This window comes from Oncorhynchus mykiss, chromosome 15 (genome assembly GCF_057628025.1).
Source record: "Oncorhynchus mykiss isolate SJ-2025 chromosome 15, ASM5762802v1, whole genome shotgun sequence".
In the NCBI taxonomy this organism is placed as follows: Eukaryota; Metazoa; Chordata; class Actinopteri; order Salmoniformes; family Salmonidae; genus Oncorhynchus; species Oncorhynchus mykiss.
In genome coordinates this window covers 9,509,748-9,523,626 of record NC_143036.1, presented here as the reverse complement: position 1 = coordinate 9,523,626, position 13,879 = coordinate 9,509,748, and the positions used below count along the sequence as shown (strand labels likewise).

Below are 13,879 nucleotides of genomic sequence, written 5' to 3'. Positions count from 1 at the left end.
TTCAGAGCTGATCCGATTGGTAAAAAGATCAATTAGTGGGGGGGGTAAAAAGATCAGAATTGGGCTGCCTATGTGAATAAAGATGGTGGCTGGGCCCCTAGCGGTTAAGAGCTTTGGGCCAGGAACCAAAAAAAAGGTTGCTGGTTTGAATCCCTGAGCAGACGAGGTGAAAAAAGCTGTCGATGTGCCCTTGAGAAAGGCACTAAACCCTAATTGCTCCTGTATGTCACTCTGGTTAAAAGCATCTGCTAAATGAAAGATCAACGGCTGAACACAGCGGGTGGCCACCGTGTGTTAGTGATCACCTGCACAACATGTAGAATTGTTGGGAAATGAACTGAAACTGGACAGCCAATGTTCTGTGGTCAGAGGCGATAAAGTAGAACAACCCGCTGATTTTAAAGTACACTGGACCGTTGGTTGCTCTGGTGTTCTCTCTAAAACACTGGAAGCAAATAGAAGAAAAATAAATAAATATTACCACAGACTCTGAATATAGTTTTTATTTATAATTTATACAAAAACTTCAACTGTATTCAAAATGTGCAATAAAATCACAATCGTTTATTTTTCAAAAGAAAAAGACAATGTAAACTGAAGTTGTTTTTCTTCTTCAAAAAAAAGGACTTACTAATAGCTACTAATGATTTTTCAACTGACTAAAACTGTTTACAAATTGCAAAAATCTACTTTGTTCTCCCAAGGTGATAAAAGTCATTGTGTGTACATACTTCAAAATGGCGACGTTCTCTTTCCCCATAGTTTAATACAAGGCAATATCATATTCATGAAGTAACACAAATGTGTAGAACACACAAAAACAAAAAACATTTTTTTTTCCAATTGTACCAAAGATGTCCATGATAGGAGCGAGGATAAATAAGATGGGGATAAAAACAGGTATTTACCAAATCATTGTAAACAATCACCTTCATTTGCAGAGATGCGCAACAAACAATATAAAATGGGTGAAGCTTGTTCGCCAACTGCTAAACAACTTATGAATTAAAAAAATGCTTCAGCAGTTTGAATAAGCATCAACCTCTAAAACTCACACATAAGAAGGTAAGGACTCAGTGATAATGAACAAAACAAGTCACGAGGCTAGTGAAGTATGATAGCAGAGAAACACCCATAATAAAGTCTGAGTGTTTAGCCAATTGGGGACCTGTTTGCCTGGCTCTGCCACACAATAAATCAAGGTTCGTATAGACAGTGGTAAGTCAAAATCAAGGACTTTTAAGTACTTTTTCAAGCACTAATAGTTATTTTCAAGGGTCATCAATCTGTAATAGTTCCTTTTATGCAATTGCTTCTAGTCACCACCAGATGGCAGTATAACACCACAACCTGATAGAAAAAAACAACTTACTATTTCATCACTACCTTACAAATTCTACTCAACAATACATTATTTCTCTACTTATCAATTACATACATGAACAGTAAGTCAGTACTGATGGTGTAATTTGAGTAGTGATGAGCAGAGTTTTGGGCAATGCCTAAAGGTGAACACATTTCACATTACTACACAATTCCAGCTTTAGGACTATTGTGTTTTTAAATTGGGCATTTGGGAATCTATTACTTAATAGCTACGCAAAAGCACCTTGTTTACTGAATGGCAGCTCTAGGAGTCGCGGGTCGGGAGAAGGTTGGGTGGGCTGTGTGAGGGGAAGCGGCACCTGATTGGCCACCGGAACGGCAGGAGCACGGCGGCTGCTTAATAAAGCTGAATTTCGCTGGCGATGCGCGAACGAGGCGGTTGGTAAAAAGAAAAAGCTCTGGAAGTTGTTGCAGAGAAAAAAGGTCACGATGTAGAACTGGCACCGGTGCAGGATACAGCGTTGTCTTCCGCCCTTCATGTGGCTCTTCAGGGTCGTTTCACACATGCTCACATGCACATTTTTTTGCACCTTACACGGTATGGGTTGACTGGGTCCAGTGATGTAGTGGTACATTTTTTTTTAAAGGTAGGTAAACTACACTGATCAAAAATATAAAACCAGACATGTGACGCGTTGGTCCCGTATTTCATGAGCTGAAATATAAGAACCCAGAAATGTTCCATACGCACAAAAGGCAGGATTTCATCTACATTTGCGCAGCGTTTTAGCTATCGATGTGACGTTTGGTGACACACAATCAGTTCTGCACCAGCCTGGCTGAGTGGCTGGTGTGGTCACCTGGCAACTAGAGCGCCAAACATGAGGAAACAACACTGTAGTCTGCCTGGTAATTAATATGCAAGACAAACACATTTAAAAATATATATTTTTCTTAAACATATTTGATCAAGTGCTTCTCGTGTACCAACTGGAGAAATTGTCTGATTTTCAAGGTATTCCCGTACTTGAATTTCAGAGTGCCAAATTCAATTACTTGAAGCACCTCAAGCACTTTGTCCGGACCCTGAATAAAATGTTGAAAAAAATACAACTAAGCGTACATTCGTCAAACAATTAAACATTTTCATTTCACATTTGTTTTCTTCAATTCAATGTTCCACATTCTAGTCATCGTTGTTCCTTGATAACCTAGCAACAGTCTTAGATATGAAACTGCTGTCTTACCCTTTGTATGCCATAGACATAATAACAAAATTCTGTCCATTTCATTAACAGGTACCCCACCTGTGTGTGCTCAGGAGAAATCATACGTTGGACTGTGTGTTGTGACTCTTTTTAATGCCGTCATTCCAGGGACAATATTAGTAAGGGGAAACAATGGTAATTTACCGGTGAGGATCCGTGCCCAAAAACCTGGCTTCATCTTCAAGCAAGTGGAGTTTACCTTGCTAAAACATACATACAGCCATTCCCTTGGTATAACCTCTCACACACACAGCCATTCCCTTGGTATAACCTCTCTCACACACAGCCATTCCCTTGGTATAACCTCTCACACACACACAGACATTCCCTTGGTATAACCTCTCTCAAACACAGCCATTCCCTTGGTATAACCTCTCACACACACACAGCCATTCCCTTGGTATAACCTCTCACACACATACAGCCATTCCCTTGGTATAACCTCGCTCACACACAGCCATTCCCTTGGTATAACCTCTCACACACATACAGCCATTCCCTTGGTATAACCTCTCTCACACACAGCCATTCCCTTGGTATAACCTCTCACACACATACAGCCATTCCCTTGGTATAACCTCTCTCACACACCGCCATTCCCTTGGTATAACCTCTCTCACACACAGCCATTCCCTTGGTATAACCTCTCACACACACACAGCCATTCCCTTGGTATAACCTCTCACACACCTTGGTATAACCTCTCTCACACAGCCATTCCCTTGGTATAACCTCTCTCACACACAGCCATTCCCTTGGTATAACCTCTCTCACACACAGCCATTCCCTTGGTATAACCTCTCTCACACACAGCCATTCCCTTGGTATAACCTCTCACACACACACAGCCATTCCCTTGGTATAACCGCACACACACACAGCCATTCCCTTGGTATAACCTCTCACACACACAGCCATTCCCTTGGTATAACCTCTCACACACATACAGCCATTCCCTTGGTATAACCTCTCTCACACACAGCCATTCCCTTGGTATAACCTCTCACACACATACAGCCATTCCCTTGGTATAACCTCTCTCACACACCGCCATTCCCTTGGTATAACCTCTCTCACACACAGCCATTCCCTTGGTATAACCTCTCACACACACACAGCCATTCCCTTGGTATAACCTCTCACACTCCTTGGTATAACCTCTCTCACAGCCATTCCCTTGGTATAACCTCTCTCACACACAGCCATTCCCTTGGTATAACCTCTCTCACACACAGCCATTCCCTTGGTATAACCTCTCACACACACACAGCCATTCCCTTGGTATAACCTCTCTCACACACAGCCATTCCCTTGGTATAACCTCTCACACACACACAGCCATTCCCTTGGTATAACCTCACACACACACAGCCATTCCCTTGGTATAACCTCTCACACACATACAGCCATTCCCTTGGTATAACCTCTCTCACACACAGCCATGTCCCTTGGTATAACCTCTCTCACACACAGCCATTCCCTTGGTATAACCTCTCTCACACACAGCCATTCCCTTGGTATAACCTCACACACACACAGCCATTCCCTTGGTATAACCTCTCTCACACACAGCCATTCCCTTGGTATAACCTCTCTCACACACAGCCATGTCCCTTGGTATAACCTCTCTCACACACAGCCATTCCCTTGGTATAACCTCTCACATACAGCCATTCCCTTGGTATAACCTCACACACATACAGCCATTCCCTTGGTATAACCTCTCTCACACACAGCCATTCCCTTGGTATAACCTCTCACATACAGCCATTCCCTTGGTATAACCTCTCACATACAGCCATTCCCTTGGTATAACCTCTCACACACACACAGCCATTCCCTTGGTATAACCTCTCTCACACACAGCCATTCCCTTGGTATAACCTCACACACACACAGCCATTCCCTTGGTATAACCTCACACACACACAGCCATTCCCTTGGTATAACCTCTCACACACATACAGCCATTCCCTTGGTATAACCTCTCACACACATACAGCCATTCCCTTGGTATAACCTCTCTCACACACAGCCATGTCCCTTGGTATAACCTCTCACACACCTTGGTATAACCTCTCACACACACAGCCATTCCCTTGGTATAACCTCTCACACACACAGCCATTCCCTTGGTATAACCTCTCACACACATACAGCCATTCCCTTGGTATAACATCTCTCACACACAGCCATGGCCCTTGGTATAACCTCTCACACACCTTGGTATAACCTCTCAAACACATACAGCCATTCCCTTGGTATAACCTCTCTCACACACAGCCATTCCCTTGGTATAACCTCTCACACACACACAGCCATTCCCTTGGTATAACCTCTCACACTCCTTGGTATAACCTCTCTCACAGCCATTCCCTTGGTATAACCTCTCTCACACACAGCCATTCCCTTGGTATAACCTCTCTCACACACAGCCATTCCCTTGGTATAACCTCTCACACACACACAGCCATTCCCTTGGTATAACCTCTCTCACACACAGCCATTCCCTTGGTATAACCTCTCACACACACACAGCCATTCCCTTGGTATAACCTCACACACACACAGCCATTCCCTTGGTATAACCTCTCACACACATACAGCCATTCCCTTGGTATAACCTCTCTCACACACAGCCATGTCCCTTGGTATAACCTCTCTCACACACAGCCATTCCCTTGGTATAACCTCTCTCACACACAGCCATTCCCTTGGTATAACCTCACACACACACAGCCATTCCCTTGGTATAACCTCTCTCACACAGCCATTCCCTTGGTATAACCTCTCTCACACACAGCCATGTCCCTTGGTATAACCTCTCTCACACACAGCCATTCCCTTGGTATAACCTCTCACACACAGCCATTCCCTTGGTATAACCTCTCACACATACAGCCATTCCCTTGGTATAACCTCTCTCACACACAGCCATTCCCTTGGTATAACCTCTCACATACAGCCATTCCCTTGGTATAACCTCTCACATACAGCCATTCCCTTGGTATAACCTCTCACACACACACAGCCATTCCCTTGGTATAACCTCTCTCACACACAGCCATTCCCTTGGTATAACCTCACACACACACAGCCATTCCCTTGGTATAACCTCTCACACACACACAGCCATTCCCTTGGTATAACCTCTCTCACACACAGCCATTCCCTTGGTATAACCTCACACACACACAGCCATTCCCTTGGTATAACCTCACACACACACAGCCATTCCCTTGGTATAACCTCTCACACACATACAGCCATTCCCTTGGTATAACCTCTCACACACATACAGCCATTCCCTTGGTATAACCTCTCTCACACACAGCCATGTCCCTTGGTATAACCTCTCACACACCTTGGTATAACCTCTCAAACACATACAGCCATTCCCTTGGTATAACCTCTCACACACAGCCATTCCCTTGGTATAACCTCTCACACACACAGCCATTCCCTTGGTATAACCTCTCACACACCTTGGTATAACCTCTCACACATACAGCCATTCCCTTGGAATAACCTCTCACACACACAGCCATTCCCTTGGTATAACCTCTCACACACAATGCCGTCATTCCAGGGACAATATTAGTAAGGGGAAACAATGGTAATTTACCGGTGAGGAACCGTGCCCAAAAACCTGGCTTCATCTTCAAGCAAGTGGAGTTTACCTTGCTCACACACACAGCCATTCCCTTGGTATAACCTCTCACACACCTTGGTATAACCTCTCACACACACAGCCATTCCCTTGGTATAACCTCTCACACACAGCCATGTCCCTTGGTATAACCTGCAGGTAACAAACACCCTACTAGTCCACAAAATGACAGCGTTTAATGTCACAAGTCATAGGAAATAAAAAACGAATATTTGAAAGTCCTTGCGCACAGAACACCCAGCTGGTGATGGTGACATAACTGAGTAGAACAATCCTTCTACACCAGACTGACAACATTACCTACATCCTTCATTGACATAACTGAGTAGAACAATCCTTCTACACCAGACTGACAACATTACCTACATCCTTCATTGACATAACTGAGTAGAACGATCCTTCTACACCAGACTGACAACATTACCTACATCCTTCATTGACTTAACTGAGTAGAACGATCCTTCTACACCAGACTGACAACATTACCTACATCCTTCATTGACATAACTGAGTAGAACGATCCTTCTACACCAGACTGACAACATTACCTACATCCTTCATTGACATAACTGAGTAGAACGATCCTTCTACACCAGACTGACAACATTACCTACAGCCTTCATTGACATAACTGAGTAGAACGATCCTTCTACACCAGACTGACAACATTACCTACATCCTTCATTGACATAACTGAGTAGAACGATCCTTCTACACCAGACTGACAACATTACCTACATCCTTCATTGACATAACTGAGTAGAACGATCCTTCTACACCAGACTGACAACATTACCTACATCCTTCATTCCTACACATTTCAAAACAATAAAATGCCAACAAATCTTTATGCAACACTTTTGAAACACGACCGACAACGTCTGATCTCAGCTACCCTCTGCGATCCGGGTGTCATGGTAACCACCTTAGATACCAACAGATCTTCACTACCCCGGCCTAGACTATACATATCTACCAGCCTAACAAAGTAGTCGGAGATCCTTTTAACGTGTGTAAAACTATGATTCCTTGTCAAAGTATCTGTTTAGAAAGCACTTGCATAGCACACGGTGTATTCTTCTGTCCCTTTTGTTCTGATACAAAACAGCCCAGCCAGACTGTGAATATGTAGGTTAACATTGACAGTAAGCATGACAGTGGGTCCATTTTAAAAATGTCAAACTGGAAAAACTGCCATGAAGTCGAGAGTGTGACAGCGTGACATCACTCATGCAAGTCATTGGGCAAACTTCCCACAAAAGCCTCAATCTCCACGGAGCAGGACATTACTGCACTGGGAGGGAATTCTGTCACGTACATCTCCCCTCCCACTCTCCTTGCAACCTCCCAAATATGAGGAAGGGGCTCCAATCATCTATTCTGGCTCCCCCCCCCCCCCCCCAAATGCCTTGACCTAAGCAGCCCCATTTTTGAGATTCCCTTTCACAAGGTTTCCTTAAAATGTGTTTAGTGATAAATGTTACTCTAGAAATGAAAATGATACTTTCCCCTTTTTACAGTCGATACTCCCGTTCTGTGTACTGAGTAGGCCCAGGTCTCTACAGTGTCTGGCCGTTCAAACACCCTTCATGCACACAGAGCTAAGCATACTGTACATGGCACTTAAATTGGTCCTAGGGCAGCTTTTTCTGACACTCCTAATACAAGCAGTTAAATGTTTATCTTCAGGCTAATTACTTACTGATATTTTCCTTTAAAAAGCGATGATATTGATGCATGCTTATTAAGTTGAAGTGCATGGCGACATAGAAACGATCCTGTATCTTTCCTAATAGTACCATTATAGTGGGAGAGAGAAGGTTGTCTACATGCACCCACATACAGCTTACACTTCTTATTAGCAGTTGTCATTAACCAACTTGATGGATGACAAATAAGGTTGAATTAACCCTGTTTTAAGAACTCAGAAATTAAGAGGATAAAATTGTTTATGCAACAAACAAAAAATATATAGTAATTGTTGGTCAAAAGATATGCCCCACTGTGTTTAGAGTTGTTGGGAGATCTTTCAAAAATAAATAGCCAAATGAAGAATACATTTTTTTTAAATCTGACTGGATATGCATTTCATTATAGTTTCATTAAAAGCTGGCTTGGGTTTGACATCGTAAAAGGCTGCAGTGAATTAAATGAAATTTATATTTTAAATCTGTACATTTCAGTCAGAAGGCAAAACACATTGATGTTATTCAGAAGGCTGAGCTTGCCATTCTAGCGTTGACAGTTTACTACAGCAAGTGGGGAGAGAAATATTGATCTTTCGATCTCACTGCTGATAAATGTTGTTAGCTGTAACTTAGTCACGCTGCACACTTCCTGACAGATTCTATGATACGTCACTCTGGAGGTGTGGCCACAATGACTTAACCCTTTATCTGATAAATGTTGTTAGCTGTAACTTAGTCACGCTGCACACTTCCTGACAGATTCTATGATACGTCTCTCTGGAGGCGTGGCCACAATGACTTAACCCTAACTGGGAAACGGAGATGCTATGACACGTCTCTCTGGAGGCTTGGCAACAATCCTTTAACTGAGAAACGGAGGACTGGACACTAACAAAAATAACCAACGGGCAATCTGAAATGACACCCTATGTAGCGCACTACTTTAAGCTAGTGCTCTGGGCAAAAGTAGTGCACTACATACAGACATCCCTGGACACAAACAAAGAGCCAATGGAACCCAATCGATCGTCTCCAAACTACGGATGTCTGTAAACCTTTGTTGAATCTCTTCAACTGAACCCAAAAGTACAAGTTGCTACCGTTGTCTGTCCCATCTGTCAGTGTCAACCCTGTCAGTAGTGCTTCTCCTGCAGGTAGTCTTTCATCTTGTTGGGCAAAGGCAGGTTCTGAATTAGGTCAATCCTGGTGTACTGTCTAATCACAAACCGACACAGGTACTGCAGAGAGCGCACGTGCATAAACCGAGACACGGGATTGGTCAGCCTGACGGGGTAGGTGGCGGACCCTGGTAAGCGAGATCTAGAATAACAGAAGGCTCCGTTCTCAGAGTCTTTGACGGAGAATTCTATCAGGTCCACCATGGACGTGTGTCCCTCCACGTCGGGCTGCTCGTAGAAGCTGAAGCGTCCGTTGGAGTGTTCGATGCGGGTGTGGAGGGTCTTGGTCTGGGAGCGGAAACTAAGGCTGAGGAGGTACCTGTCGTCCGAACTGTCTCTGACCAGAAACGAGCCGTCAGGCAGGTTGACCAGCTTCTCCTCAGCCTCCCAGCGTGTGATAGGTCCCCAGTACCAACCCTGCCTGGCTAGCTTCTTCAGCTCCTCAGTCAGGCTGGTTACTACCATTGGTCCACTGCTCCGGACTGAGTCATACAGCCGACTCACCCCTGGGGCAGAGTCGAGGTCAAAGTTCAGGTGTTGCCTCACCCGGGCCGCCACGTGGCCATCTGCCCCGCCGAACCTGGAGTAAGTCCTGGAGATGTTGTTGCTGGGTAACGCGGGCAGGAGAGGGGAGCGCTGGGGAGGAGCGGGGTGTTGTTGAGCGTTGACCCTGTCCCTGAAGCTATGGAGCATCACACCGTTAGAGCCGATGAAGAGGCCGTTCACCGACTGTGACTCCACGGAGAGGTCCGCTGGAAGGTTCCGGTTCAGACTCACCAGATCCTGGTCCTCCTGACTCTGGTGGTCGACGCGGAGGGAGCTACTGTCCGCCTCCGTCACCACCTCCATAGGCAGTGACCTGTCCAGGCAGAAGGAGTGGGGGACAGAGTGGGACCCCTCTGGGTACATCCCCTCCTCTAAAGGCATGGTGTACTGAATGTAGTCCTGTGGCGTGAGGCCCAGGACTACAGGCACGTGTTTGTCACTGTTCAGGTCTCCGTGTTGCGGCTCCTGGAAGATGTTCTCCATCTGAAAGTCATGGTGGCGGAACTCCTTCCGCACGCCGTTCAGGTCTGGGCTGGGGGAATGGACCATGGCTTTAACCTTCACCTCCATTTTGATGCAGGCCTCATCTGAAGCGACAGGCCGCAGGGGCCAGGGAGACGGGCTGTAATGGTGGCTACGGAGCGACGCTGATCGTAACGGACGCTGGGCCTTGACCTCGTTGAAGCTGATTGGGACCGAGGAGGAGGAGAAGGTGTCATCATCGTCAGCCGACCCCATGGCTAATGAGCCACCTTTGACCTTGGCCTTCTGCTTGACCGACAGCCTCCTCTTCAGCGAACCCATCAGGCTCTCGCTCTTAGACCGGCCCTTGTTGTGTCCCGCCTTCTCCTCTCCCACATCACCAATTCCCAGGTTGCAGCCCGCAAGATCTTTAGTGTAGCAGCCCCCGAAGAGCGATTCCTCCTTGGAGAAGTCGGCCGCTAGCGAGGGCTGCTGGAGCATGACAAAGTCCCCCCCCCCTTCCTCCTTGACCTTGATGTTGAGGGACTTGCGGATGGTGTTAAGGCTGATTTTCTTCATTCTGAACGGCCCTCCTTGGCAGGGGCGGCTACTCTCCTCCTGGAGTCCTGAAGACTATCCTGCTATCCACAGAGTCCTCCCATCAGGCTGGAGACAGCTGGTCATACACACTGCAGAGCGCTCATCCCCTTAAGAGAAAACAAATAAAAATCACTACAGTTCCACTATTTTTTTTCTTCATAATACAGTCATTTATGTGTTTCCTCGTACCAAATAATGTGTTTCTATAATTATTGGGTGGGTCTACAGTTCCTCTACCGACATTATATTGGTAATCAATACCCTCGTTCAACGCAGATAATCCTGGTACAACACAGGCACGCCTCTACAGATGTTTGACACACCCTGATGTTTACTGATAAGCTTACCCTTGTATTATCTGTGCACAGTGTACAAAGTGATTACTCACCATTGCATGACTAGAATTGGTGACTCAGTTGGACTAACGTTCCATCAGCTTCCCCTTTGCTCTAGAAATAAATAAAAAATGTGATCATGTTGAATCTGATAGCAATATCGTGGGGATTTAAAAAAAAAAATAGACCTACATTTGTTTGTAGGTACAACTATGAATGTCACCAACCACAGTGACATTGCTGAATCATTTTCTGCTATCGTTCACCTGGGGTCGTTACACGTCTCTTTTACGGTGTTCATCATGCTATTATTGGCTAAATATTATTTACACACTGTTTCAAAATGAAATGGTGTTGCCAGCTAAACTATGACAGAATGAATGCCCATAAGTAGGTATCGGTAGATAGGTAGCTTAGGCCCGTGTCATTGCTTAATAAATAAAAAAGTCAGCTAGTTTATTGATTACGTTTCTAACCTCAAAGGGTCATGTTTTGACAACACATACAGTAGTTGCCATCCAAACAACCACACCTGAAATCATAGATAGCTAACTACACTGAGCAAAAATATAAACGCAACATGTTAAGTGCTGGTCCCGTGTCTCATGAGCTGAAATAAAAGATCCCAGAAATGTTCCACATGCACAAAAAGTTTATTTCCCTCAAATGTTGTGCACATCTTTGTTTACATTTCTGTTAGTGAGCATTTGTCCTTTGCCGAGATAATCCATCCACCTGACAGGTATGGCATATCAAGACTCAAGATTAAAGATTAAAAAGCATGATCATTACATGGTGCCCCTTGTGCTGGGGTCAAGCCAAGGCATCTCTAAATTATGCAGTTTTGTCACACAACGCCACAGATGTCACAAGTTGAGGGAGCGTGCAATTGGCATGCTGACTGCAGGAATGTCCAACAGAGCTGTTGCCAGAGAATTGAATGTTAATTTCTTTACCATCAACTGCCTCCAACTTAATTTGAGAGAATTTGGCAGCATGTCCAACCGGCCTCACATCCACGTGTATTATCGTGTGGGTGAGCAGTTTGCTGATGTCAAAGTTGTGAACAGAGTGCCCCATGGTGGTGGTGGGGTTATGGTATGGGCAGGCATACATTTTTAAAGTGTCTGACCAACAGAGGCATATTTGTATTCCCAGTCATGTGAAATCCATAGACTAGGGGCTAATGCATTTATTTTAATTGACAGATTTCCTCATATGCAAAATATTTGAAATTGTTTCATTTTTGTTCAGTTTACTTCTATTGCTATTAAATAATTAGCCGTGGTGTTAAACGGCATGGTCTTGTCTGTGCCAGCTGCCAAATTAACAATGTTAGCCATCTGGGCCTACTACGGTCTTTAGTTCTGCTTGCCATCTAGCTAACTAGCCATGTTTACATTGTTAAATCGTTCAGAGAGAACTGTAACATGATGAATCATAGCTAGGTATGCTAAAAACCGATGTCAGTTTCACATTCACAGCTGAATACCAACGTAGTAAACGGCTAGTTAACAAAATGTTAATATCGTGGCGACACGTAATACTGCATTTAGCGGTCTGGTCAACCAAGTTAGCTCACCTAGCCAAATAACCTTACTATAGCTAGCTAACTTGGCTGCCTAGCTACATTCATTAGCTATGTGTTTATGAAACAATCTGTAATAATGTATATTTGGGTACTTACTTCGTTAGATGAACATCTGCATACGTGGTAATGTACACTTGAATTGGGTTTTTTCCCGAAATCTGAAAATGGAGCTAACGTTAGCTATTTTAGGCCGGAACCGAGCTGAGCTAACTTGCTAGCTACTTAGTTTAGCCAGTCGGCTAGCTTAGCAGTCAAACACATTTCGCGGAAGCAACTGTATCTCGCTAGCTATAAAAATAAAACAAAAGTGTGTTGCAAACGTTCCCCGTTTTAGCTTTGGCTATTTATGTTGTATTGTAGTACTTCAACAACAATCTATTTATTTAAATACTTTCTGTCGCCCTCTTCTTCTCTCCTTCTGGTGCCTGTTGAATTGTGGGAGAGAGCAAGCTGATAAATACAGCGAATCACATCCAGCCTCCAGGCTCCAGGCTGCTGATGTATGAAACCATTTCTAAAATTCCTTCAAGACATAGCTGGAGAATGGGTCACAGAATGGTGTGTGTGTAATACAAATAATGTTATTCTATTGGCCTACACTTGCCCCAGACCAATGAATACAGAACACAAACACACTGGGGAAAAGAAAGCAATGAACATGTCAAATAGGATTTTTTTATTTTATTAATGTTGACTGTTTGGTTCTATTACCTGTTGCACTCACCATACCATTCTGTTTGGCTCTCAGAATTCACACCATACACCCATTCAAATGCCAAGCCCTGATGGATGGTACCTTTATTTTAACTAGGCAAGTCAGTTAAGATCAAATTCTTATTTTCAATGACAGCCTACTAACAGTGGGTTAACTGCCTGTTCAGGGGCAGAACAACAGATTTGTTCCTTGTCAGCTCAAGGATTGCAACATTTTGGTTACTAGTCCAATGCTCTAACCCCAAGACTACCCTACTTACAACTAGTAATAATATGAGTCCATTTTCTGTCACCCGCAAAACAGACTATTTCTTTTCCCCAAAGCAGTGTTACTTAGAAAATTATGCAATTAAGCGAATCCTAATTTTTATTCCGAAACACATCATATTGGGCTGTCCAATTTTTCCAAACTGTTTTTCTGAGTTACCTTATATCAGAGCTACCAGCTCAAACTTGATCTAATTAGTGGACTAATTAGTGTCAGTTTTGTTTTAGAGTGTC

General features: G+C 44.1%; 1 protein-coding gene across 50 annotated transcripts; it reads right to left on the bottom strand.

Annotated features, from left to right (window-relative positions):
• Positions 1–488: 488 nt before the first annotated feature.
• On the bottom strand, positions 489–13,209 carry LOC110489557 (suppressor of cytokine signaling 6). 50 transcript variants are annotated; one of them, XR_016486464.1, is made up of 3 exons: positions 3,037–10,787; positions 2,899–3,001; positions 489–2,867 (listed from the first exon to the last, which is right to left on the bottom strand). XR_016486464.1 is itself a non-coding variant. In XM_021562283.3 (3 exons), the coding sequence occupies exon 3, from the start codon at positions 10,715–10,717 to the stop codon at positions 9,086–9,088; it is 1,632 nt and encodes a 543-aa protein (XP_021417958.2). In that variant the 5' UTR covers positions 10,718–10,845; positions 11,127–11,187; positions 12,761–13,209; the 3' UTR covers positions 489–9,085. The 50 variants fall into 50 exon arrangements, 1 of the variants encoding a protein (XP_021417958.2); XR_016486448.1 differs by having other exon boundaries at positions 489–5,318; positions 5,383–5,449; positions 5,481–10,787; XR_016486470.1 differs by having other exon boundaries at positions 489–5,878; positions 5,914–5,969; positions 6,036–10,787.
• Positions 13,210–13,879: the final 670 nt, after the last annotated feature.